The sequence below is a fragment of the Fusarium oxysporum genome, chromosome 2, assembly GCF_000149955.1.
Source record: "Fusarium oxysporum f. sp. lycopersici 4287 chromosome 2, whole genome shotgun sequence".
NCBI lineage: Eukaryota > Fungi > Ascomycota > Sordariomycetes > Hypocreales > Nectriaceae > Fusarium > Fusarium oxysporum.
Genome location: NC_030987.1, coordinates 3423939 through 3447939, shown reverse-complemented (window position 1 = coordinate 3447939; position 24001 = coordinate 3423939). Strand labels below are relative to the sequence as shown.

The 24001-nt window shown below is 49.6% G+C and overlaps 8 protein-coding genes across 12 annotated transcripts; 5 read left to right on the top strand and 3 right to left on the bottom strand.

Moving 5' to 3' along the window:
- The first annotated feature begins 276 nt into the window (after positions 1-276).
- On the top strand, positions 277-3901 carry FOXG_08438 (xeroderma pigmentosum group C-complementing protein). Its single transcript, XM_018387373.1, has 2 exons — positions 277-2559; positions 2610-3901. The coding sequence occupies exons 1-2, from the start codon at positions 344-346 to the stop codon at positions 3547-3549; spliced, it is 3156 nt and encodes a 1051-aa protein (XP_018245219.1). The 5' UTR covers positions 277-343; the 3' UTR covers positions 3550-3901.
- A 320-nt stretch (positions 3902-4221) lies between these two features.
- Positions 4222-8766, top strand: FOXG_08437 (uncharacterized protein). 5 transcript variants are annotated; one of them, XM_018387369.1, is made up of 5 exons: positions 4222-5158; positions 5817-6244; positions 6369-6810; positions 6922-7351; positions 7409-8766. In XM_018387369.1, the coding sequence occupies exons 2-5, from the start codon at positions 5883-5885 to the stop codon at positions 8329-8331; spliced, it is 2157 nt and encodes a 718-aa protein (XP_018245215.1). In that variant the 5' UTR covers positions 4222-5158; positions 5817-5882; the 3' UTR covers positions 8332-8766. The 5 variants fall into 5 exon arrangements, with proteins under 5 accessions (XP_018245215.1, XP_018245218.1, XP_018245217.1 ...); XM_018387371.1 differs by having other exon boundaries at positions 4224-5158; positions 5817-6287; positions 7409-8763; XM_018387372.1 differs by having other exon boundaries at positions 5817-6810; positions 7409-8763.
- Positions 7411-9440, bottom strand: FOXG_08436 (uncharacterized protein). The gene is made up of 2 exons (XM_018387367.1): positions 9080-9440; positions 7411-9025 (listed from the first exon to the last, which is right to left on the bottom strand). Exons 1-2 carry the CDS (start codon positions 9193-9195, stop codon positions 8749-8751), a joined length of 393 nt encoding a protein of 130 aa, XP_018245213.1. The 5' UTR covers positions 9196-9440; the 3' UTR covers positions 7411-8748.
- A 371-nt stretch (positions 9441-9811) lies between these two features.
- On the top strand, positions 9812-11680 carry FOXG_08435 (uncharacterized protein). Its single transcript, XM_018387366.1, has 2 exons — positions 9812-10589; positions 10641-11680. The coding sequence occupies exons 1-2, from the start codon at positions 9920-9922 to the stop codon at positions 11393-11395; spliced, it is 1425 nt and encodes a 474-aa protein (XP_018245212.1). The 5' UTR covers positions 9812-9919; the 3' UTR covers positions 11396-11680.
- Positions 11681-12528: 848 nt separating this feature from the next.
- Positions 12529-17074, top strand: FOXG_08434 (uncharacterized protein; the record flags this gene model as incomplete). Its single annotated transcript, XM_018387365.1, has 2 exons — positions 12529-14770; positions 14820-17074. The coding sequence occupies 2 exons, from the start codon at positions 12529-12531 to the stop codon at positions 17072-17074; spliced, it is 4497 nt and encodes a 1498-aa protein (XP_018245211.1).
- A 312-nt stretch (positions 17075-17386) lies between these two features.
- Positions 17387-18186, bottom strand: FOXG_08433 (mitotic spindle assembly checkpoint protein MAD2; the record flags this gene model as incomplete). The annotated part of the gene is made up of 2 exons (XM_018387364.1): positions 17602-18186; positions 17387-17557 (listed from the first exon to the last, which is right to left on the bottom strand). The coding sequence occupies exons 1-2, from the start codon at positions 18133-18135 to the stop codon at positions 17387-17389; spliced, it is 705 nt and encodes a 234-aa protein (XP_018245210.1). The 5' UTR covers positions 18136-18186.
- A 456-nt stretch (positions 18187-18642) lies between these two features.
- Positions 18643-19808, top strand: FOXG_08432 (uncharacterized protein; the record flags this gene model as incomplete). The annotated part of the gene is made up of 3 exons (XM_018387363.1): positions 18643-18826; positions 18874-19185; positions 19240-19808. The coding sequence occupies 3 exons, from the start codon at positions 18643-18645 to the stop codon at positions 19806-19808; spliced, it is 1065 nt and encodes a 354-aa protein (XP_018245209.1).
- A 538-nt stretch (positions 19809-20346) lies between these two features.
- On the bottom strand, positions 20347-23635 carry FOXG_08431 (uncharacterized protein; the record flags this gene model as incomplete). Its single annotated transcript, XM_018387362.1, has 4 exons — positions 20347-20735; positions 20844-20968; positions 21018-21484; positions 21638-23635. 4 exons carry the CDS (start codon positions 23633-23635, stop codon positions 20347-20349), a joined length of 2979 nt encoding a protein of 992 aa, XP_018245208.1.
- Between the last annotated feature and the right edge of the window lie 366 nt (positions 23636-24001).

Genomic DNA, 24001 nt, shown 5'->3' with positions numbered 1-24001 from the left:
ATGAGAGTACTGAATTGCCTATCGTACGTGTTCCCACCGTGATTTGTAGGTCTTCTACCAAAGATTTCCAAGTCAAAAACACTGCAGGTGCTATTTGGTGAATATAAACTCTTAATTATATTACTTAGATTTCGAACAAATAAACATCTTGCTTACTGATACGATTGACTTGAAGCCCAAGTTCATGTTGCTGCCTCTTTAATCGAACCACGTGATTGCGCGTCTGCCTCCCGTGCTCCCGTCTTCTATGACGAAGTACCCACCACGCTCTAGTCTAAGCCGTTCATCAAGCTTTAATTAATCCTACTTCGCAGAATGCGACAATCTTATTTATGATATCAAGATGCCTCCTTTAGTACCACGCAAACGCTTGCGTGAGTCGCCACCACCTGGAGAAGGCAGAGCATCAAAAGCAGCCAAAGAGAAGCCCGATTCATCACGGCGCAAAGCAACACTGTACGATGATTTGGACGCATCTGCGACACCTAACTCAAACTCGATCCTCCATGGATTCGGAAATGATGATGATGATGAAAGCTCTTTGACATCGTTGTCAGAAGATGAATTCGAGGACGTTATGCCACCAAATCAACTGAAAGGCAAGGAAGAAGATTCTGAGGATGATGAAGACATTGAGTTTGAGGATGTCCAAGCACCAGTTGCACCATTACCAGACGCCCCGGTAACTTCCGGGGACTTGGAATTGACACTTACAAGGGACACCAGAATCTCACTCACAAACACATTCGACAGAAAGGGACCCTCAAAACGTGAGAGGAAGGTCCGGCATGCCACACACTGCGTTCACGTCATGTTGCTTCTATGGCACAATGCTATCCGAAATGCATGGCTTTGTGATCCCGAAGTCCAGGCGACTATGATCTCTCATCTTCCGCCAAGACTCTGGGATGAGGTGGATCGATGGAGGCGCAACAGTGGTCTAGAAAATAAGCCGACACCTAAGAAGCCAGCAAAGGAAAACGCAAAATCGAAAGGTAAAGGCAAAAAGGTCCAGGATCGAAAGTCGCGCGACTGGGGTGCAGAGGCTGAGAGATTGGAAGAGGGGGCTGTTGATATGAGTCATGGAGACCCCCTATTTCGACTTATGCAAACATTGTCAGCTTGGTGGAAACAGCGTTTTCGAGTCACAGCGCCAGGGTTGAGGAAATGGGGATATATGTCCCTTGAGCGATTAGACCGTCTTACGAAAGCGCAAAAAGTCGAACCTCATGACCCAGAGCAATTTGGTGAGAAGATCTCAAATCTGGAGGATTTCAGACATCATGCGCGAACATGTGAAGGGAGTAGAGATGTAGGCGCCCAGCTATTTACAGCTTTGCTTCGTGGACTGGACCTCGAAGCACGAATGGTCGCAAACTTGCCTTGTCTAGGCTTTGGATGGAATAAACTTGAGGAGGCCGAGCCAGAAAAGAGTGTAACTGCGGATCAGATAAACGAGACACCTGAGAAGAAGGCGAAAACGGCGACAAAGAGCGCGGTTACGGCAAAGAAGAAGTCAACGAAGAAAACGAAAGAGCCCACAAGAAATCCGACACGGAAAACACGATCCAAAACTGAGGTTGAAAGCGACCCAGATGATCTGGAGCTTGAGTATAAGGACACTGATGATGAATCTGTCGTTGAGATGGATGTCACGCCAAGGAAGACATCGGCCAAGACACCGACCAAAAAATATGACGCCGACATGGAGTTCCCACACTATTGGACAGAAGTCATATCACCAGTCACTAACAAATGCCTGCCCGTTGATGCTATCGTCAAAAACGTTGTTGGAACAAACCGAGATCTCATCGAATCATTGGAACCCCGTGGAGCCAAGGCCGACAAAGCACGTCAAATCATGGCATACATCGTGGCTTATTCACGAGATGGAACCGGCAAGGATGTCACAGTCAGATATCTGAAACGGAATATGCTTCCTGGCCGTACCAAGGGAGTGAGGATGACACCAGAGAAAGTCCCCGTCTACAACCGTCATGGGAAGGTTAAGAGATATGACCAGTTTGACTGGTTCAAAACCGCAATATCTGGATATCTGAGAGGCAGCAAAGACCACCCTGTAACCGAAGTCGATGAGATGGAAGAAGCAACAGATCTGAAGCCTGCCAAGCCCGAAAAGAAGGAGATCAAGGAGGGCCAGGAGACATTACAATACTACAAGCAGTCCAAGGAGTTTGTCCTCGAGCGGCACTTGAAGCGTGAAGAGGCACTCAGGCCTGGAGCCAAGGGTGTCAAAGTGTTCAAAAACAAGGGCAAAGGTGGCAAGGTCGAGGATGAGGACGTGTTCCTTCGCAGCGATGTTCTGAACGTCAAGAGTGCCGAGACCTGGCATAAACAGGGACGTGCACCACTGGCAGGAGAGCAGCCATTGAAGAGGGTACCCTACCGCGCAGCTACGATAAATCGCCGGCGAGAAATCATGGAAGCAGAAGCTGCCACAGGACAAAAGGTCCTGCAGGGGCTCTACAGCTGGGAGCAAACCGACTGGATCATTCCACCACCGATCAAGGACGGCGTTATCCCCAAGAACGAATACGGGTATGTAGCCGATTGCTTCTTCAAACTCGAATCTACTAACCGAGCTGCAGGAATATCGATTTGTTTGCTGAACATATGTGCCCTGAGGGTGCTGTGCATGTACCCTTCCGAGGGGCTATGCGTGTTTGTAAAAAGTTACAAATTGACTATGCGGAAGCCGTTGTGGACTTTGAATTTGGTCACCGAATGGCTGTGCCTGTTATCCAGGGAGTTGTGATTGCTGAAGAGAACCACGACATGGTGATGGTAGAGCTCGAGAAGGATGAGGCAGAGCGCGCACGAAAAGAAGATGAGAAACGACGAAAGAAGGCGTTAGCTCAATGGCGTCGCTTCCTCATGGGCATGCGTATTGCGGAACGAATTCGACAAGAGTATGGCGAAATTACTGATGAAATATCAGTGTTTGGACATGCTAGAGACTCGGTCCAGACCAAGAAGCAACCACAGGTTGAGGATGAAGAGATGGCTGGCGGATTTCTTCCAGAGGGGTATGTGGAAGAAGAGGAGGAAGAGGAACCCCAGGCTCACCACACTTCGAGCTTCTTCCCTGCTGTTGATGAGGACGACGACGGCGACGATGGGCTAGTGATGGAGCACGATAGCGCAGATCAGCAAAGAGTAATGATGCAGATGGAGGTTGACAGCAAACAAGAACCGAGCCCGGAATCGCAGGTCGAAGCAGGGTCGGAGTCTGAACCGGAGTCTCGACCGGTGAACACAAAGTTTGATGCAGGGCTGAAGCATGAAGAGGAAGAGGAAGAGGAACCCAAACTGGATCCGCAATCCGAGGCGGAGTCTGAGCCGCCACAAACGAGTGCAAGGATAAGTAGGCGAGGTCCAGCAAATGTGGCCAAGGAAAAGCCTTCAGCTGGACGTGCAACGAGACGGTCAACACGGAGCGGGCGGAAAGTTGTCTCGTATGATGAAGATGCAATGGAAGAAGAAGATGAGGTAGGAGATTCATATGCTGAATCTGAGGACGATGAGTAGGACTGGCCCCTGAGCGGTTCGGCTCACTGTGTTATGTGAGAGTAATGTGATGGTACGAATAATGATAATTAATACATGTCAGTTGTCAGTTTGCAGGGACGGGAAGTATCCGTTTGCGAGGTTTATAGGCTCTCGAAATCAGTATTAACTCTTGGGCCGACAAACCACGGATCTATGCATTGGCGGTTTGATAGGATATGAATTTTGTGTAACCAGAAGCTGATTTGTTTAAACTACCTAGGAGAGCTTGAGGTGGCAAGTTTATAGAGCGAGAGGACAGACAGTTGAATAGTTCTTGGAGAATCGATCTTATACAGTATCATGCAAATATGCTTTCCTCAGCATTATGCGGTAGACTAATGCATCTACTCCTAGAGTGTGTGGATTATGCGAATAGACCTTCTAGGCTAAAATGATGGGCAGATATTTGACCTGGCAAGGAGTTATTGGGTTGTATATTCAGCTGAATGACCAACTGACAACCCCTCATCTGGCCATCCACATCCATCCACCTACATTTGACGGAAGCCATCTCATTGATTGATTTAATTGATTGACTGACTGACTTTGATCCCTTCCGAAGAAACCTTATACGCCACAAACGCCGTCGTTGCTTTGCTCTGTTGTACTAAGGCAAAGCAACCTAAGGCAAGCTCTAGGTGCAGGCTAGACGATTAATGCTACCATTCATTGAAATTGTATGTCGCATCGTATCATACCCAAGTGCGACAGCTTATGAATTTACCAACCTACAAACCAATACATTGCATCCATCCATCCATCACGAGACCCAAGGCCTCGCCCGTCATCTTTTCTGAACTTGGGCTTCTTTGTCCCTTGAATTACTCCATCACCAAGACTGACTCTTCTCCTGCATGTCTCTGTCGAATTCGTAAACTCCAATCAAAGAGTGTTGTAGCCTCTATCCTATATCTTGGTTTTGTCGTCACTCGCTCGCTCGCTCGCTCAGCTCCCATCTCGTCTGACTCTTACTCCGCATCTCGTGAGCGTCTACCTACTTTCTCATGAAGCTATACCAACATTATGAATCTTGGACCCCATGGTTGATGAATTAATCCTTGAACATATCACTTCCTCTGGCATATTGCGCCTCCCTCTAACTCTCTATTCTTCAACTTCTTCTCTCCCCTTACATAGTTCCTATTTCCTATTTTCATCTTCCATTTCATTGTCTGCGAACCTCTACTCTATTGAAGCGAGCGGGGGTTTGAAACGAGGCAGCTTCAAACTGCGATAGTGCGATCATTGAGCAATCGATTAATCGCTTTTCATCCATTTTCCGATGGAGTCTTAGAATAAAGCACAAAGAAGGGATAGAAGGAGCTGGTCATTCATTCTCTCTCTTCCCGTCTATTATAAGCGAGAAACCCAAACGCCTCTTAACCTTCTCTTCTCTTCTATTCTCTAAATTCATCCATCACTCGAGCGACCATTTTCAACCGACGTCGAATTAATCAATCTCAACATCACGATACGGCCTCGATCATTCACTTATAGCGAATCGAAATACGATCGAGCAGCTTAAGCACAACTTCCACTGTGCTGAGTATTCACCGAAATACCTACAGAATCAGTATCTTTGTCGCAGGTAAGAATATCGAGGTTCTTCTATCTCATTCATGTTCTTGAGCAAACAAACAACAAGTCAAAAATTTCCTCACGCCGCAAAGTCGCGGGCTGGCTTCTCGTACACCTTACTCAGAATCCTTTCATCGCCAGAGAAGAGTGCCACTTACAATCATGGACATAAGCTTTCGTGTTTAGCCGTGGCGTCATTATCACCGTAGACGCCGCCCTTGTCTTTCAGTCACCTCTTCACGGCGAACCTTGATTCTCATTTGCCTTTGCGCACGAAATTATTTCGGATGAGCCGTGAAAAGTGGAAGAGGCCATCGTCTCGGAGTGAAAGTGAAGGGTTGGTGCGAAGGTGCGACGCCAACATCTTTAGTACTATACTTATGTGACAGTCCTTGCAAGTGTTGAATCACTGTCGCAATTAACTCCTTCTGTCCCCCACTGCCACTGCATCTTCTCTTTACTACATATGCCTTTGCACCTGCCAGAGCATTTATTTGTGAAGGACATCTGCTCGAGCAGTGTCAGCTGGCGGCAACATCATTCACAAGCTCGCGGAATGGAAGTGATACAGATCGATCCACCGCCAGAGCATAAACAAAAAGCAGGGCTCTTCGAGACTATGAATCCTCTGTCTTCATATCATTTCTAACCGTTATAATCAAACCTAGGCCTTCAAACCTAGGCTTCAACTTTTGCTTGTGAACAAAGAGCCAAAGAACTTCACCATCACGAGGATGGAGGATCCCGAAAGCGAGACAGAAGAATCATCTCCGCCTCTACAAGATACTTGCATACAAGAAGTTACTGCTCTATTTCCCGACATCTGTCTCGATTATGTCCAGACAATTGCTGGGCCTCTCTCATTCGTCCCCCATGAAGTGATCAATCATCTCCTCGATCTCCAAGAGTCTGGGCAAGTATATCAAAAGGCAAAGCGATCGAAACAGGCCATCGGCAAGAGGAAGCGCACAACCGAGGGACAAGATGACGAAGACGAAGTCGAGAAACTACAGAATAGACTCTCTGAAGCAAAGCGCAAATACAGTAACCTTGAAGGACAAGTCATTGCTCCGAAGAGTACCCAAATGGCCACTATGTAAGTTTATCTCCCCTTTCGACCGCATATCATCCATGATTAGGTGGGTGGCTTTTGGTGTTAGAGCTTCGTGCCAGCATGACCGAGATTAGGGTTGAGAGCTATCCTGTTAACTTTAACACAGCAAGCAAATGATCGCAGGAGATTTCCCACTGGTACCAGTCAAGGTCATTCAACAAACCCTTTCTGACAACGGAAATCGCCTTTTCCCAACATTTATTGCCATCAATACTGCCATCAATCAGGCAAGCGACCATCACCCATTGCCTTGGAAATTGAAGAAGACACCCTCAGTGCCGGTACAGCGATACAGAAAAGAGAGGATCGACGCGTCCATACAAACCTGCTCCAACGACTGGGAGAAAGAATTGATGAAGGAACTCGAGGCTGCTCGATTACTGCAGTGGGATGCAGTTGAAAAGCGTCGATCAGAAGCATTGGCCGAGGAGGCCGAAAGGATGAACCTTGAGTCGGCAGATGCAAGAGGAGAAGTAACTGAGTGCGGGTGTTGCTTTATCGATACTCCGTGGAACAGACTCGTCTATTGTCAAGGCGATGATCCTCACGTAAGTGTTCCCCATTTCAACTATACTATATTTAAAAAGGCTTCTGTAAATTTGGGAAATGTCATGGGTTGCTCTGTGTTAGCAAGAAAACTCTGGCTAACTCCCTTTTAGCCTTTCTGTATCAACTGCGCCCGCCGACACGCAGAGACACAAATTGGCCTTTCAAAGTACGAACTTGAATGCATGTCCATGATTGGGTGTACGGCTGGGTTCTCTTATAGCGAGCGCCAGAAGTTCTTGAATAAGAAACTGACTGCGGCAATCGATCGAATTGAACAAGAGGCCAATCTGCGCATGGCTGCACTACCCGGCCTCGCCAAGTGCCCCTTTTGTCACTATGCAGAGGAGTACCCGCCAGTTGACGTCGACAGAGAATTCCGGTGCCGAAACGACGACTGCAAAATCACGAGTTGCCGGCTTTGTAACTACGAAACACACATACCGAAAACCTGTCAGGAGGCAGCCATCGAAAGAGGTGTCGACCTGCGGCGGGAGGTAGAAGAGGCTATGTCGAGAGCCCTCATCCGCAAATGCAACAAGTGTATGACGTCCATTCAGGCTTCTTTCGTTCTTATACTGACTGCTTATGTCTTGGTAGGCGACACCCCTTTTATCAAGGAAGAAGGCTGCAACAAGATGACTTGCACCCGCAAAGGCTGTGGTAACGTTCAGTGCTACGTCTGTTCCAAGTCTTGTGACTATGATCATTTCAACGATGAGAGGCGAGGTGGCAAGCAAGGCAACTGTCCCTTATTCGAGAGTGCTGAAGAGCGTCACGAAAACGAAGTCAATGCGGCTGAAAAGGCAGCTAAGCAGAAGGTTTTGGAGGAGAATCCAGAACTTGCATCAGCGCCCGAACTTCTGGATTTCAACATGTCTGAAAGGGTCAAGACGGACGATATGCGGCGGAAAAACAAGCTTGGACAGAGATTTAGGGATCGAGTCAACTTCATGCCTATGCCGCCGGTTCTGCCGCTTGAAGGACAAAGGCCGTTTTTCGATGCTCCACCACAGCAGCCACAGGCACAGCATGGACCGGCACACAACCCATACCATTTTCGTCAAGAAGATCTCGATGCTTTATTGAGGCACCAGGAAGCTCATGCCCGAGCCCATGACCACGCCCAAGCCTACGCCCAGCAACTCCACGATGCCCATGCCATTCACAATGCTCGGCGGCGACCAGGGGAACCCCAAATTCCTCTTGCATTGGAACGCCTGCAGAACCAAGTCCATGATCAGGCACATATAGGGATCCGACGTCGCCTCAAGAATGCAGTTGCTCGCCTTGGTAATAGAGTACCACCACCACTTGGACCTCCACCGGTACCGCAAGCACAACACATGGCAGGAATACCAATACAAGCACAACAACAGCCCCAGGCTGGAGCGTTCCCAGTGGCACCAGGAGATCCGGGCCCAGCGATGCCAGGGCTAAACTTTCAAGGACTGGCAAACTTTGAACCATTTTACATGATGGGGCAACCTGACCCAATGGAGAATTGGCGTGGCCCAGGGTAGCGATGACTGGGCTTAATGAGAGAAAGGGTTCAGTTGAGAGGACAGACAGGTGCCCTTTTAGAAACTCGACTGTGCAGGGGATCAAGAGCAACACAGCCAATGTGACCACCACGTACTCTCTAGCAAGTGGTGCAAGAAGCCTGAAGGCCAGATAAATGGGAGCAAAGTTATGGATTCAGTAGGGTGTTGCATGTATTTTGTGGAATAGCATCATCTCCTTCATGGACTGCGAAACTGGGGTCTTCGTCATGTTATTAGACGGCGTTAATTTCTTTTAATGAGATACTTCCTACCTCTTGATTGGCAAGTGACGGGCTTTGTATGCTGTAATGGTAGGAAGACAATACCTTGACTCATATTCCGCATTGCCTATTCTTGAGGTAATCAAAGCGTATCATAATATTCATATACAGCCTACTACCTGTTTCTCCCAAATCGCTCATGCCACTTCCCCTTACCGCCACCAAATCCTTTCGTAGTGCCAGCAGACACATCAGGAACAGTATCTAGCTCCACAGTCTCCTTGATGGTCGAAATGATAGAGACACCCTGCTCGAGGGGTCCATCTGACGATGCAGGCAAAGGCGTAGGTGAGAGGAGCATGAGAGCATTCGAAGTGTTCTTCTGACGAAGAGCATACGTCTTTGTAGGCGTTTTGATAACAGCCGACGAATCAGAGGACTCCATGGTCAATCTGACTAAGATGAGTATAATACTTGTAAGAGAGTGAATGTAGGGGTTGACTTACACGGGTGCATCGTCGGATTCGAGAAGAGATAATAGGTCCGGAGGGAGTTCGATGAGGCGGTAGTTTGTTGGGGAAGGGTTGTACTGGACTGTGATACCGCCTGATTGGCTTGACATTGTGATGATAGTTTGTTTCTAGTGATTGTGTTGGTTGAAAGGGAGACTGTTTGGTGTAGGAGAGAGGAGGGGTGTATCATGACGCGCTAAGAGTGAAGTGGGCATTGGGTCCACGTGAAGATCTCCCGTTGGAGTTTGGAGGCTGAGATAAATGAATTACACTGATGGGCTTAAGAGGCAAACTTTGCCAAAAAGAGTGATATACGGGTATATAATTGATTTTATGACGACTCCGAATAAATGTGAGTCAGGATATAATCAGATTGCCAGGTACAGACATACGCTTACCTATGTTGAAGGATAATCTGTCAGAACATCTTATCTCGGGCGCCCCTCTATCATGAGGGACGAAAAGCCGGAATTGAGCGCTCTTGGAAAGAATTGTCATAAATTAAAACGCGTAACGGATCATAAATCTAAAAGGGAATATATACTACAAAAGCGCGGGTTCATCGCTTCAAGCGTGAGATAAAAGAAGCTTAAATTGCTTTTGCTGCCTTTCTCCCCTCATCAGGGTCGATCAATGAGCAAATCTCACTCTCACAAACAGTACGACAATGAGTAAGATGCTCAGACCTAAAAGGAATGTGTACAACTACCAACCTGTTTCAGTCATGTCAGATTATAGCTTCAAGAAGGATTTGGCCCCCTTGCTGTGTAGCGTATAAATATGTCAGAGTAGCAGCTTTGCTCTTTTCCTCTTTACTTTGCCATTCATCTTAAAATGACGATTACTAATTCACACAAACCTGAGAAAGTCGACGTTGTCGTCGTCGGCGCAGGCCTTTCTGGTCTTCGCGCCGCTGTCGATGTACATGAAGCTGGTCATTCTGTTATCGTTCTCGAAGCCGGCGACAGAGTCGGCGGCAAGACTCTGAGCGTCGATGCCTCTCACCTGGGAGGTAAGGTCGATTTGGGCGCCGCTTGGCTCAATGATACGAACCAAAGCGAGATATACAAACTTGCGCAAGAGTTTGGATTTGATCTGATCGAGCAGAGAGCCACTGGTTACAATCTGTATCAGGAGGTAAATGGCGGCGTTACCAAGATAAAACATGGTACCGGAATGCCTGTACCTCCAGATGCAGCTGATATTGTTCAGAGACTCCTTGAAAAGCTGAACAAGTGGGTTGACGAGATTGACCCAGAGAACCCTTCAGCTCATCCCGAAGCTGAGATGCTGGACTCTATGACGTTCAATCAACTCAGTGTGAAGTTCCTGGGTCCTGAACTTGGTCCTGCTGTTGCTGATTCGGCTACGAGTCCTCTCTTGGGTGTTGGGCCAGATGAAGTCAGCGCCTTGTTCATGGTCGATTATATCCGCAGCGGTACGGGCTTGGATAATATGGCTTCTGACAAGAAGGACGGGGGGCAATATCTGCGCAACAGACAGGGCTAGTACCTTAACCATTCCATGAAGTGAGCCTCTAGCTGACAAGAAACAGGCAACCAGACCTTTTCGATGCGTCTAGCAGCAAAGCTCCCAGAGACGGCTGTGAGACTTCGCAGCCCCGTCAAGACAATCAAACAAGGCTCTGATGGTGTCTTGATCGAAACAGCCAACCCTAAGCAGAACTTCCGAGCCAAGAGAGTCATTGTCTCAGTTCCCACGTGTCTCTACCCTTCTATCAATTTCGAGCCGCCGCTACCAGATAGCAAAAAGACACTAGGTGAAAGCACTGCACTAGGCTGTACGTCTAAAGCCATCTTTGTCTTTGACAAGCCGTGGTGGCGTGACGCTGGTTTCAGCGGCATCATAGAATGCGAGACAGGGCCGATTCACTTCTCACGAGATACATGCTCACCAGAAGATGGACAGTACAGCATCACCTGCTTTGTCGTGGGTGACAGAGGCAGAGACTGGTCCAAGTGGTCATATACAGAGAAACGAAGAATCGTGCTCGAGCAGTTCAACGGAGTCTTCAGTGGTGTCGGTGTAAAGGCACCCGAACCTGTCAATATCATCTTGCAGGAGTGGATCAAGCAGCCCTGGATTTGGGGTTGTCCGTCACCGGTGATGATGCCGGGAACGTTGACGAGTGATAGTGGGAAGGCATTGCGTGAGGTGGTTGGGAGACTGCATTTTGTAGGTACTGAGACTTCGTTGGTCTGGAAGGGGTATATGGACGGTGCGGTGAGGAGTGGGATACGGGGAGCCGAAGAGGTTATTCGGGCTTTTAAGGGAGAGTCGGCAGAATAGCCACCTGCCACCTGCACCCGTAGATTTAGTTGTTGCATGAAGCAGAATCAGAAATGGACATTCCATATTCGTATATCATAGTTCATTTACAGTGAACTTATATTCCTTGGCAATCATATATGTACAAAGGCCTGTCTGTTGTCGGAAATAGCTGAACGCGTCAGACGTGGTCTATGGAGACTTCAGGTTTATATTGGCGGGGCCCTCTTCTCCAAGTTTAGCGGTCAATGCCTTGGAATTTGGCAAGGGAGCTCCCGCTGATCCCCGCCCAGGGCATGGTCAGCATTGAATTTGTGTTTGACCGCTGTTGTCGAGATTAGGTTTTTTGTTGTCCAGGCCACCGAGTGCATTTGGGACACAAAATATATAAAGGTACCAAGAGCAAGAGATTACTAACTTGGGTACTTATTAGTGTCATACCAGCTGCAGCCGTGAATAACAACAATGATACAATCTGATTCAGTAACAATGTTTGTTGTTGCTATCGCGTGTTGTTGTTGATCAACTGTTGGTTGAATGCAACATCAAAAGTGAATCTGTGTGACGCACGATCGTATCGTATCGTGCTGTAGGGACCTGACCTGTAAATTTTAGTGGGTTTTTGGGCTCCAGCTGGGCCCAGCGCAGTTACCTTAGGTTGGTGTGTTTACTTTCGAAACCGATGGGACCCACTTGTTCGCTTGTGTTCCCGCTCCCGATTCTGGGCCTTTGTTGACTCCCAGCTCCCGCCCGACTACGGCCAAAGCTCAAACCTCCAAAACTAAACCCTCGTCTTTGTCTTTGCTTAGGTTGTCTTGCCTTGCCTTGTCACATTTTCTAATCCTAGACCATTTTTTTTTTCTTCTTAACGACCCCCCACGAAAACTAGATCGAGTTTGCCCGCATGCGCGAATCTCTGTGTCCGTGACGAGGGAGGAGGCGACTCGTTCATATCCAAAAGGTCTCTCTCGTCTCTGTACTTTAGTTAGGCTTGAGTCTATCTTGGGCTGGGCCATTGGTTCATCGCTTCTCGTCGAATCGCTGTCCATCTGCGGCCCAACTTGGAGACCACCGCCCGTCAAGTCAAGTCAACATCGACGTCAACACACATCGGGTCCCTTCTTGACCAACGGATTTAATTCTGACACCGCGCCATGGTTCGCGTTACCGAGGAGTTGGCGCTGTCGTCTGACAATGTCACTCTATACCACGCCGCAGATCCGTTGCTAGGCCATCTTCCTCTGCTACTCTTCCATGGGCCCTCGACTACCGCAAACTACACCCTCAACAGTTCTCGAGTCCAAGTCCACGTCTTCACCCCCGCCGGCTTCCAGAGCTTCCCTCGAATCACAATCTCGCCCAATTCTCCATTCTACGGCGTCGTCCACCATTTACCCCGCGAGTTTCAGGGCGATGAGGTCTACCGCGCTCTCGCCTTTGCCCTCTTCAAGTACTTCACAGAGCTGCCCGATGGCGTAAAAACATACCTCAAGAACCTATACCCTACGCGAGGTCGACGTCCAGGCAGTGCACCTACTCTGTTCAGCGAGCAACATGCTGCCGAGATTGTTAAGGACATGGTCCAGAGCGACCACACAGCCGACATCATCGAGACGTTACAAGATGCTCTGCAGACACAACATATCAGCAATGTCGACCTCGACTTTGTTCTCCCACCAGGCGCTATCGTGCCCCTCCAAGCCGCCGACCTCGAGGACGTGCCCGACGACGAAGACGATATCCTCGACCCAACCTTGCGCCAGTATGGAGGGTACACCCCGCTGATAAAGCTATTCGGAGAGCCAGTCTTCCTGCCGACTAGTCGTTTACGAAGAGCGCCCTCCAAGCCGACCGCCTTAAATCGAAGCAAGTCGTTTCTAAAAGATCAAAAGGTGGAATTGCGCATGAAGCTGACAGAATTGGTGGAGACCGAGGAGCGGTATGTGGGTAAAGTGAGGGAGCTGGTGAAGCACGTCGCAGCCGATTTTCGAGAGAGCGCTCAAGCGCGAGCTCCTGGTAGTCTGAGCCCTTCCGAGGAAGAGTTGGAGAAGCTCTTCCCCAGTTCTGCAGATGGCATCCTTCAGGTCAACTCTGCCTTTATGGAGGAGATGCGGAGGATCATAGACGACACCGAAGAAGAAGCCTTGAAAGACATGGAAACACCTACGATGAGCTTTATGGGGTCCAAACTGGGCAGGACAAGAGACCCAAGTGGTGCTCTACAAATCGCCAGGTTATTCTTGGAGTGGTTTCCGAAGTTCACAGAGTGCTATCAGGATTATATCAAGGCCAGCCAACATTTTCCCACGTTACTCAACTCTTTCCTCGACCAGCAATCGAGTTTCAAACAGAGGGTAGCTCAGGCTGGCGAGCAGACGATACGCTCTATTCTCATCGAGCCTGTTCAGAGACTTCCTCGTTATAGTTTGCTTATTGATCAGATCGTTGGTTGTATTCCTATGACACACCCCGCCTTACAACCCATGTTGAAGGCACGAGACATCATTACAAATATCTGCTCGATGGACGATCCCTTACCCGACAAGCCTCATGTCGCCAATAGACTTCGAAATATGGTTGAAGCCTGGCCTTTGAATCTTGAACCACAAGGACGTCTCATTGCAGCCGCCGATTTCACTGAGTTGGCACCACCTTTTCAGCCATTGCTCAACCAGTCGGATAAATCTGGCATCTTCCTACTCTTTTCAGATTGTGTGGTTATCCTCAAGAAAATGAGCGGGAATATGACAGGACGAGAGCTTCTTCGTGAGATTGAGAAACCTTCAGCAGCCGGTCTACTTATTTCTATGACCAATGCAGCAGGAGGTCCAGCGGCATATGAGTTCGTGTTTACAGGGTGGCATGACATGGCTGACGTGCGATTTACTGAGGCAGTAGATGGCACACTATTCTGGATGACTTCGACGTCAGAAATGAGGGGAGCTCATCCAGGCGAGCACCGCATCAGCAAGGCCGTGACATCACGATGTTTCCTCTTACAAGAGATGTACGAAGCCAGAGCCGCCAAGTGGGGAGAGGATGTGGTCAAAGCGAGAGTCGAAGCTCGATTCTCGGAAAAAGAGCGAGAAGACCCAACCTGGACTCTACGATCAGCGCGAATGCCAGATAGCAATCTGGGACTTCACGCTGCTATCTTCCAGGAGGGCGCCGACCAACTCATCGAGGGCCGAAAGGAGCCTGCCCCGATTCGAGTGGTCGTCGATCATGATAGGGGCACTAAAGGAGCGCCTGTAGGCCATTACGGTGTCGAGATTGTCGTGAACGTGACCACGAACGATATGAAGAAGGTATCGATGCTCACAGTTGGGCTGAATGGGAGGCAGTTCCAGGACGAAATTGCTCTGGAAGACTTCCTCCCCACGATGTCAAGACGAGGTGAGAATCAGCATGATAATCCCTAGAGCCCTGAGCTAACCAGCAACAGTTATTCAACTATTAAGCACACAGCATAGTATCTCCAATATGCAATTGACGGCACCTCTCGTCTCATATTATTCCAAGACTCTACATGGACTCTTACTCAACACAAGAGCGGAGAAGACCAAATCGTTCTTGGCTTCTTCTCCTGTCAAGCTTCTCTCCAGTTTCTGGGGAGGCAGCTCTGTGCATATCTCCGACACAGCAAGTTTGGGCTCAAAACATAAGCAGGTGCCTTCAATACACCGAAACAACAGCCAAGCATCTGTTGTCAGCTCAATAAGGGGAGGCAAGGACAGTGTATCTCAAGAGGAAACAAGGACCGAAAACCCATTAGTACGCCTAGAGCAGACGTTTACTGCATATGTTGCTGCTCTTCAGTCCCGCAAGGGTCTTATTATTGGTCGGACATTGCTCCAACGCTCTGTGGTTGATGAGCTGTCTGTGAACGAACTATATAACAGACTGATTGAAAGCCCGTTTGACATTGACGCCGCCGCCGATCTAGGCACCGAGGTCATATTTGTTGCTTTCGAAAAGTTCCTTCGCATTGCTTGGGCTGATCAAATTGGCCCTGTCATGTCAATGCATTCCCTTGATACGCTCCAGGCGCGGGTGAATAAGAGAGTGCCTGGAGACTTTGCGGACTTCGTCAACTTTTTGTTTGGAGACATGGCGCCACAGAATCGTCGCGCTTTCACTGCCCTCATCAAGCTCTTGGCCAATCTGCTGGACGGGTGTGGCAACGATGGTGACAGGGGAGCGTTAACACTTGCTTTTGCAGAGCTGCTCGTCTATGATGGAACAGCTCCTAATTATATCAACCTTCTCGATCGTCTGGTGGAAGACTGCGATCGAATTTTTGAAGAGCCTGGCTTAAATCACAGTTTCAACCTCGATAACTCAACATATGAGTCGATCAATTCAGCGATCCGTGGCAAGGGGTACACACCCTCGTTGGCCTCAAACACTTCGTCGCTGCGCCGCAAATTTGGTTTCGACAATCTGTTACGGCAAAATAGCAGAGACGAGAGACCTTCAGTATGGCGACAGCTCAGCAAGCACAGAAATCCCGCCACAGGCGAGGTAAACAGCTTATCTAAAGCATCGTTAGGCCGTTCAAGGTCTATCGATGACAACACATTGCCCAAAAAGCTGTCGAGACGCCCAGGTTCCAAGGATCGTCCGCCCATAGCAGGAGCGTTTGACGAAATGCAAAGACCTGGCAGCTCTCATAGGTTATTGGAGACAATCGGTGAGCCGGAGACTGAAAAGCCACTCCCACGATCGCCCAAGAAGAAGCGGCGTAGTTCATTATCAGACCTCAAGAGTCTCATGGCAGCGACTACACTCGATGATGACGGTGAATCACCGCAACCGCTTCAAGACGCAAAAGAAACATCAGAAAAGGTCAACGCGAGCCCCAAGGCGACATCTCCGTCTAGAATACCTGTTAGCCCCGGTGTAGCGACGTTGAGAGGTTCCAAGCAGAAGGAGAATGTTCCAGATCCGTTTCAGCAAATTACGTCGCCGAATACTTTGGCGCCCAGTCCCATGGAACTTTCAGAAGAGCCAACACGACGCACGTCACCAGCCAAAGGTCACAGGCACTCAAGGACCCTATCATCAACTAATATCCCGACATTGCGCCCCTACCGCTCAGCGCCTCCAGGATCCGAATCACCGCCCCGTCCAAGCTCAAGTCCAACCAGGCGAGGAACGCAGAGACTCCGCTTACAGTCCCCGCAAAAGCTTCGAGAGCGACTCAACACTGAGAAGCAGGCTGTCGACGACGTGGACGCTTCTCTCAGATCTGAGCTGTCCAAAATTGGTGAGGAAATGGCACGCGTCAACAATGCACGACCTCCGGGCTCCCAGTCTGTCGATATGAGACGAGTCAGTGCTGCTGTTCGGGAGTTGGAAGACCGCATTCCCACTGCTATTCAGGAACTACAAGACAAGCAAAATGCGATCCAGCGCGATATGGAAACCACGGTCAAGGCAGCCGAGGCCAAGGTGCGAGCGATTGACCAGCTATACAAGGAGGCAGTGGCAGAGAACGAGTTACTATATGAGAAGTTCAATGGGGAGCTTGGCAAGATAGTCAAGGCTCTCAAGGGCAAGGGTAAGGATGAGAAGGAAGAGCTCATGATGCGACTCCGCGACCAAAGCGACGAGACAGCGCGGATGAAGAAGGAGAACGCGCGACTGAAGCGCGAGATGGTGAGTCTCCGCGCGGCGCTGAAGGGGACGACGGAGTAGGCGCTGCTGTCCTCTGGGAGGCTGGCTGGGAGGCTGTTTGGGCGTTTGAAAATGATTTTGATGGTAATGAGTCAAGGTATTTGTCATGTTTCCACGGCCGGGCTGTACATAACGCGGCGGGTTCTGGGCTTTGTCGGAATAGGGGGTAGGATCAGGGTCGCATGGCACAGACTGGTCCAGGTCTGGGAATGGGTGGCCGGGACAATCAATAATGGATTGATGTCATGTTTATACAATATGAATTAGAGGTTATGAAGCGTCATGATGACGATAATCTATCTGTTCCAAAGTTGGGTATCAAATATGTGAATTTCATGAGGTTACGGGTGCGCTTTGTTCAATCCAGCATTCAAAGAATAAAGGACCAGCTTGGACAGAGCGAATAGGGGTTGTACTTTGACCACCAAGAGAAGAGCCTTGTTTTAATGAGGTATCGTTTGGTGGTTGAAGATTTGGTTGAGATGGTATCCAATGTTGGGGATGCTAGATCAGTCAGTCAAAGTTCATCTGATAACCGATACACTTACACCTATGGGTGAGTCTGCATCATCACGTAGCTCAACGGCAACAGTAAAAGTGCTCCCTTCAGGTAAATCAGGCATCATCTCAGCCTTTTGCGCCACCCTCCTCAGAGCACCTCTCAGCGCCTCGTTGACATCCGTCCAATTCACCACACCATCATCATCACCCTCTACCAACGCAGGGTTGTAAGTCGCCTCCTCTCTATCACCCCACCCAGCAGGAAACAAATCAACATCAAAGACCCATCTCTCCAGCACATCAAAGGTCTTTGCAGCATGCATCGCAATGGCTATACGACGTACAGTTCCTTTGCGTAACTGTGCCGCTACTGAAGCTACAGCGTCGTTTATCCATGTGCAGAGACCAGGATGACGGGATTGGTGGACGGGGAGATTAAGGGCTCGGGCCGTTAGAAAGGTTGTTTTGGGGTAGAGAGCGCGATGGTAGAGGAGGGTGTGGAGGGTTAGTGTTAGGAAGGTCGTGAATGAGGAGAGGAGATGGGATGCTTGGGAGGCGGGGATCAGAGGGCCTGTTTCCATTGTGGGGGTGAGTTGAGGGTTATAGAGAGGAGAAGTGGTGATGGTAGAAATTCGTGGTTTGAGAGATGGTACGTGGTGGAACGCGTTGAGTGGAACGCGATATCACGTGAGTGTTGTCATGAGAGTGATCTCTACCTCGGTATACAGTCCCTGCAGAATTCTGAGTGAGGTAACACACACCATGTTGAGGTCACTCAATGATACCCTGCTTCGAGCCTGAGATTATTAAGCTCAAGTGCCTCATTAATGCCTTATCTAGGCAACCAATCCTGCACCAATACATGGCTTTTCTCCAGAATCACTGGCGATGCCCCGCGATACCCAAAGTAAAGGACCCACATATAGGGCTGAGGAGGCAACTATTTCATGACGCCGCTTCCCAAACTTCCTCAGCGTTAACTCATAACCTCCATCTTCTCCACTATCTTTAGCGAGCTACTACATCTACTTGAACTCCACTCATCAACTACATCATCAAAAAAGGCATCAAAACCATCGTACTTCATCATGTCAGAACCTCTCAGTGTTGCCGCCATTCTAAATGGCATGGCAGATGCTCTACCAACGCATCCCCCCAATGACGATTCATCTGACCTCGCTTCATCGTACGAAGTCATCGCTCTCCTCATCCATTCATATCTCGCTGCTCTCGGCTTCAAGCTCCTAGGTTTTGATGAGGACAAGAACATACGTGAGTGTACCATCCATTACCATCATGACTTAGCTCACACGGAACAGCTGAATGCGAGTCACTCGCTCCTCATCTACCGCCGCAATGGAATTCAGGTTTCGGTTCTTACAGTTTTGTCTACAAGCACAAGCAATCAGCTATGACTTTTAGTATCCGTATTGACCGCATGGGTAAAAAGGTCGAGGTTCGAGGAGTAGCCGTCGGAGATGACAACATCCGTCGTTTTGAGAGGTCGATCAGCGACGTTGTGGATTCTAGGAAACTCCCTCTTCGCATCACCATCAAGGACGGCCAGGAAGATCGAAGTGATCTTCCCGAGAAGCTCCGCGGTGTCTTCGCCTCTGAGCAAGCTATTGCTGGTATGACCTTTCGCTTCCCTTTGATGGGCATCACATACTAATCCATCTGGTCAGATATCTTACATGACCTCAAGGTCAACATCGTTCAAAAGCTCATCCCAAAACTCCAAAGCGAAGGCTATGTCGAGACAGCTGAAGCCGAAGCTAATGCACGCTCCGAGCGCCGTGCTCAAGAAGCTCAGAACCCAGACCGTCCGTTCCGTGGCGATCCTGTACCACACCCACACCCGCTTCAACCCCCAGCGAATCCACTCCCTGAGATGGCTCGTCCACGGCCTGCACCAGTGGGCGACTTCCCTCCTCCCGGCTTTGAGGATGAGTACGAGATGAACCGGCCTCCACGAGGCGGTCTTCAAATGCCAGGAAGATCGCCCTACAACATCGGACACGATGACTTGAATCCTCCCGGTCTTGGTCCGCACGATCCTCTTCGTGGCTCGTTCATTGGCGGAGGACTACCTCGTCCTGGTGGCGGCTCGGGGATGCATCCTACTTTCGATGATCCTTTGTTTGGCGGGCAAGGAGGTGACGGTTCCTCTGGTTTCGATCCCCAAGCACCGCCAGGAGCCCGCTGGGATTCCCACTGGCCCTGGTGGCAACCCGAGATTCCCTGGTCCTGGTAGCGGAAGGGGAAACAATCCCTTTGGTGGAGGTTATGGTGGCGGATTTGGAGGAGGCTTTGGCGGAGATATCATCTAGACAGGAGAGAAACAGAACATCGTAGCAAGCGATGGTTACCAGCAACGGTTGACTAGGTAGATACTAATGGCGGGTGTACGCTTGCTTCGGCAGAATGATTAATGATCAATTCTCTTCTACTCAACTAGTTCATGTTTCGACTTTTCCATTGTGGTGTATTCCATTCCTCGTTAATTCATACTCTCTTTCAAACAGACCGCCCGCACGTTTTCTCTAATTCTATCTGCAATTCATGTCCAGTCATAATAAGGCAGGCTTCTCTGGTATCCATTAAACCAATTTCAGTGACCCAGAGTTTATCGCACTCTCTGTCTCCTTCTGTAAGCGGCATATCAGAAGTTTAATAGCAATGGCTCTTGCCTGTATTCGGAAAGCAAGCTTCTGATGGTACCGTCGACGAGCGGAGCTGACCTTCTTCTCCTCCTTATTCGAAGATCCGTTGCAAGCATATGCAGTTCCAGTCTATTGTCCTGCTGAGCTGGCAACCTCGTTGAGCTTCGACTTCTCTTCTTCTGTAAGCATGTTGTACCACTCCTGGAAGTTGGCAATGTTCTCGCGGCCGCAGCGGATGAAGAAGTCGGTCAGGTAGGCTTGGGTTTCGTCGTCTCGCTGTCTCTGGCCACCTTCCATGAAAGACATCAGGTCAGCTTTCGTGGTACCAAGGCTGAGGTCGAGAGTATCATCCTCATCCTCCCAACCCTCTTCGTCATTCTCATCGTCAAAGCTAGCAGACGCCACAGCAGCAGACGCGGCGTTCGCAGCAGCCCGTTGGCCAGATGCAGACAGAAGCTCCTCAATGAGGACCTTGATGATCTTGAGGGAAGCAGGAACGATCGTATATTGGTCTGGGTCTGATTTTCGGTTGGTCTCATTAGCTTGCTGACTTTCAGCGTATCGGGCGTAGATTGAATCTAGGGTGGAGGTGGTGGTTGAGAAGTCGTGAATTGTTGGATACATACTCTGCTTTGCGCGTGAGCGTGTCTTAATAAGCCCATCGTCGTTGTTGACGATCAGGTCGCCCTTGACTTGTGTCTGGGCCAGGCGAGGATCATTCAGAGAGTAAAGCTTCGACAGTGCAATAACACTAATAATCAAGTTAGCAGATGGCTTGTGTCCGATTCAGCTGGGCATACTTTTGTCGAATTTCATCGTATCCAGCAAAGTTGACAGAGTTCTCTAGCCATTTGGCCATGACAACCTGCAGGCCACTTTCCCCGTTGATCTGAACCTGGCTCAGGAACTCGACAACATCTTGAGCGCCAGAGAGGGTAAGTCGGGCGAAGACAAGAATAAGAGATTGAATGAAGGCTGCAGCTTGAGCGGTAGCAAGTCGGTTAGCGACAGCTTGGAGAAGCTGAGGTAGGAAAGGACCAAGGCGCTCCTGGCCAGCCTTCTCGACGAGCTCGGCAGCCAGACCGCCAACCTCGGAGGCTGAGTTATCCTCAATAGAAGGACCCAGAAGTCGGTCAATGATGTGCAAGCAAACCTCCAGACCAGAGCGGCCGTTGGCATCTTGCCAAGCAAGGACTTGCTGATGATCATGCTGAAGCATCCACTTCACAACTTCAGATCCGGGTCGGAGGACCTCTCCCTCGGTAGACTCCATAAGGAGACGGTTCAACTTAGGGAAAGTAGCCGCGACAAAACCGGCGGGAGAGGCTCAGGTCCGTTCCTCGGCCAAGACTGCCAATAACTCGGTGGCAACCTGGGTATTGTCAGTTAAGCATGAAAACTGTTTCATTAAGATACTCACTGTGACCAGAGGGTTATCCTCAGTCAGGTTAGCGACATCAAATGCGCCGGTAAGCGTGGGCAGAAGCTTTGCGCAGAGAGCGGTGTAAGATTCAGTGTCAGAGAGATCAGCAACAATATCTTCAAATGCCTCGGAAATCAGCATAGTGACTTGGAAGTTGCTTGCGCCTAGCTTGGCTAGCATGAAAAGCAGATCAACCGACTTAACATCATTGGACAGGGCGATGCGTTTGTCGAGAGTAATGGCAGCGCGGAGAGCTTCAGCGAGCGTAACGAGAAGTTCGTCTGCATCTTCCATATCACTGGGGTCCTTGTTGTTCATGTAGTTTTGAATGGCGTTGATAATGGGAACCTGCCTATCGGCCGACACTCGGCCAGCGTTTATCAAACCCTCGACAGCCTTGACACAGGCGACCTGCACAACCTCGGACTCCTCTTGAGTGATAGAGGTGATAATGCGGTCCAACAGCTCAACCGGTGTCTGGAAAGAACGGCAAAGCATACCGGCGACGAGATAACCTCTAGCGCGGAGAAGAGGCTCTCCGGGCCGGTTAACGGCGTAGTCAACCAGGGAAAGATAGGCGTGGGCCACTGCTTCGGGGATATCCTTGTTCATGTCTTGGAAGTCGCTAACCAGCATGACAAAAAGGTAGAGCGCCGCCTCTTGGCTACGCCAGTCGGAACCTTCGCCACCAAATAGGGACTGTGTTTGACCAAACAGGCCGTCGATCGTCTTCTGGTTAAACCACTCACCCATCTTGATTAACAGGTCCCCTGCGGCAGTTCGTGCGGTATAGTTGGCAGTCACGGAGGTCTCCTCAGCAAGATACAGGGAGCAGTCGATATCCCACAAGTCCTCTTCCTCCCGAGTCACTCGCGAATAACCGATAAGCATGTTCATAATCTCCTTCATCCAGGGAACGTCTTGAGCTGAGGCATGAGCATTGAGGTGGCCGTCCAGCTCGGCTTGCACAGGAGGGGCTCTGAAGCATTGGTTAAGGAAGTCCAATTCTTCGAGAATGAGGAAATCCAAGGTATATGGAAGGTTGTCCGAGTCTTCGAGACGTCCTTGGGCATCCTCTTTGATATAGAGCTGCTCGTGTGGTCCCTGCAGAGTAGAGAGCTCTTTCCAGACTGCACTGAAGAAGATGGTACTTTGGGGAAGAAGTAGGTTAGGGAAGACGCGTCGAATTCGGAGGAGTGTCTTGACGACCTGAAGTTTGAGAGCGATAATATGGCTCCAAGAGTCAGGCTGAGACCCGCTCTCTAGGTTGGCTTCTGGAAGAGGGCTCTGTAGAACGGTAATAAAGAAGGGGTTCCATTGTTGAAGAAGACCATCCGCAAAAGCGCGGACCTCCTTAGCGTGGTCCTCCTTAATCATATTGAGGAGATCAAAACATCCTCGGAAGATGGAAATAGCGAGCGCTCGGTGCATGGGCTTTCGGTTCTCATTGAGGGCGACTTCGGCAAGGGCCTTGGCAATATCTTGGGCCATTGAAAAGAACTGGTCCTCGCTCAAACTCTCTTCAATTATGTCGTTGAGTAATCGCAGGGCGCCGTGAAGCTGTGAATCGGTGCCGGCCGGGACGACGGAGATAACTGTGGGGAGAAGGTTTGGCCATTGCTCAGGGAAGTCGTGCACAGCGATTTTGCCAACAGCGTAACTGGCGGAGATCTTGACTTTGCGATCGTCCTCCGGGCTCAACACAAGGTCGAGCAGGACCTGCTTGAGCTGGCCTCTCGCCTCATCAGAGATAGGAATGATGGGCCCATCATCAGGATCATCGTTACTCCAGTTGTTCTCGATAAAAAGTCGCAGGTTGCTCAGTGCAGCCTGGCGGATGTTGGTATCAATCGAGGTGTGGGCGGCGATGTTGGCGAGAGACAGGGGAAAGGCGGGATTCGTTCGGGCGCGCTTCAGCTCGAGTTCGGCCTGTAGTCTGGGACCCTGTTCAGACAGCTGAGTGTTGGAAAGGAGCTGCACCAACTGGTCCTCCATGATTGTATATCAAGGACTTTGGTAAATAAAAAGGTTTGAATGAGATGGTTAAAAAAAAAGTTGAGGTTGGCGGGGAGAAAAGAAGCGGAATTGACGACGATGGTGGGGGGAGGAACAAAGTGTGGGTCTCAAGCTTGAGGCAGGAGAGTCCAACGTCGTGCTTCTCAGACGAAGCACCTATTAAATTGATGTAGAAGAGGGTACCGATAATAGTCAGTCAGTAAGTCGATTCCTTTAGTAGTTAGAGCGAGATAAATTATATCAAATTACTTGTGGCCTAGGGATGAATTCTCGCAGCCTTTCGGCACTCTCACCTCGATACTACTCAAATCGCGGGGCAGAAGCTATTGGTCCATTCACGTGTTT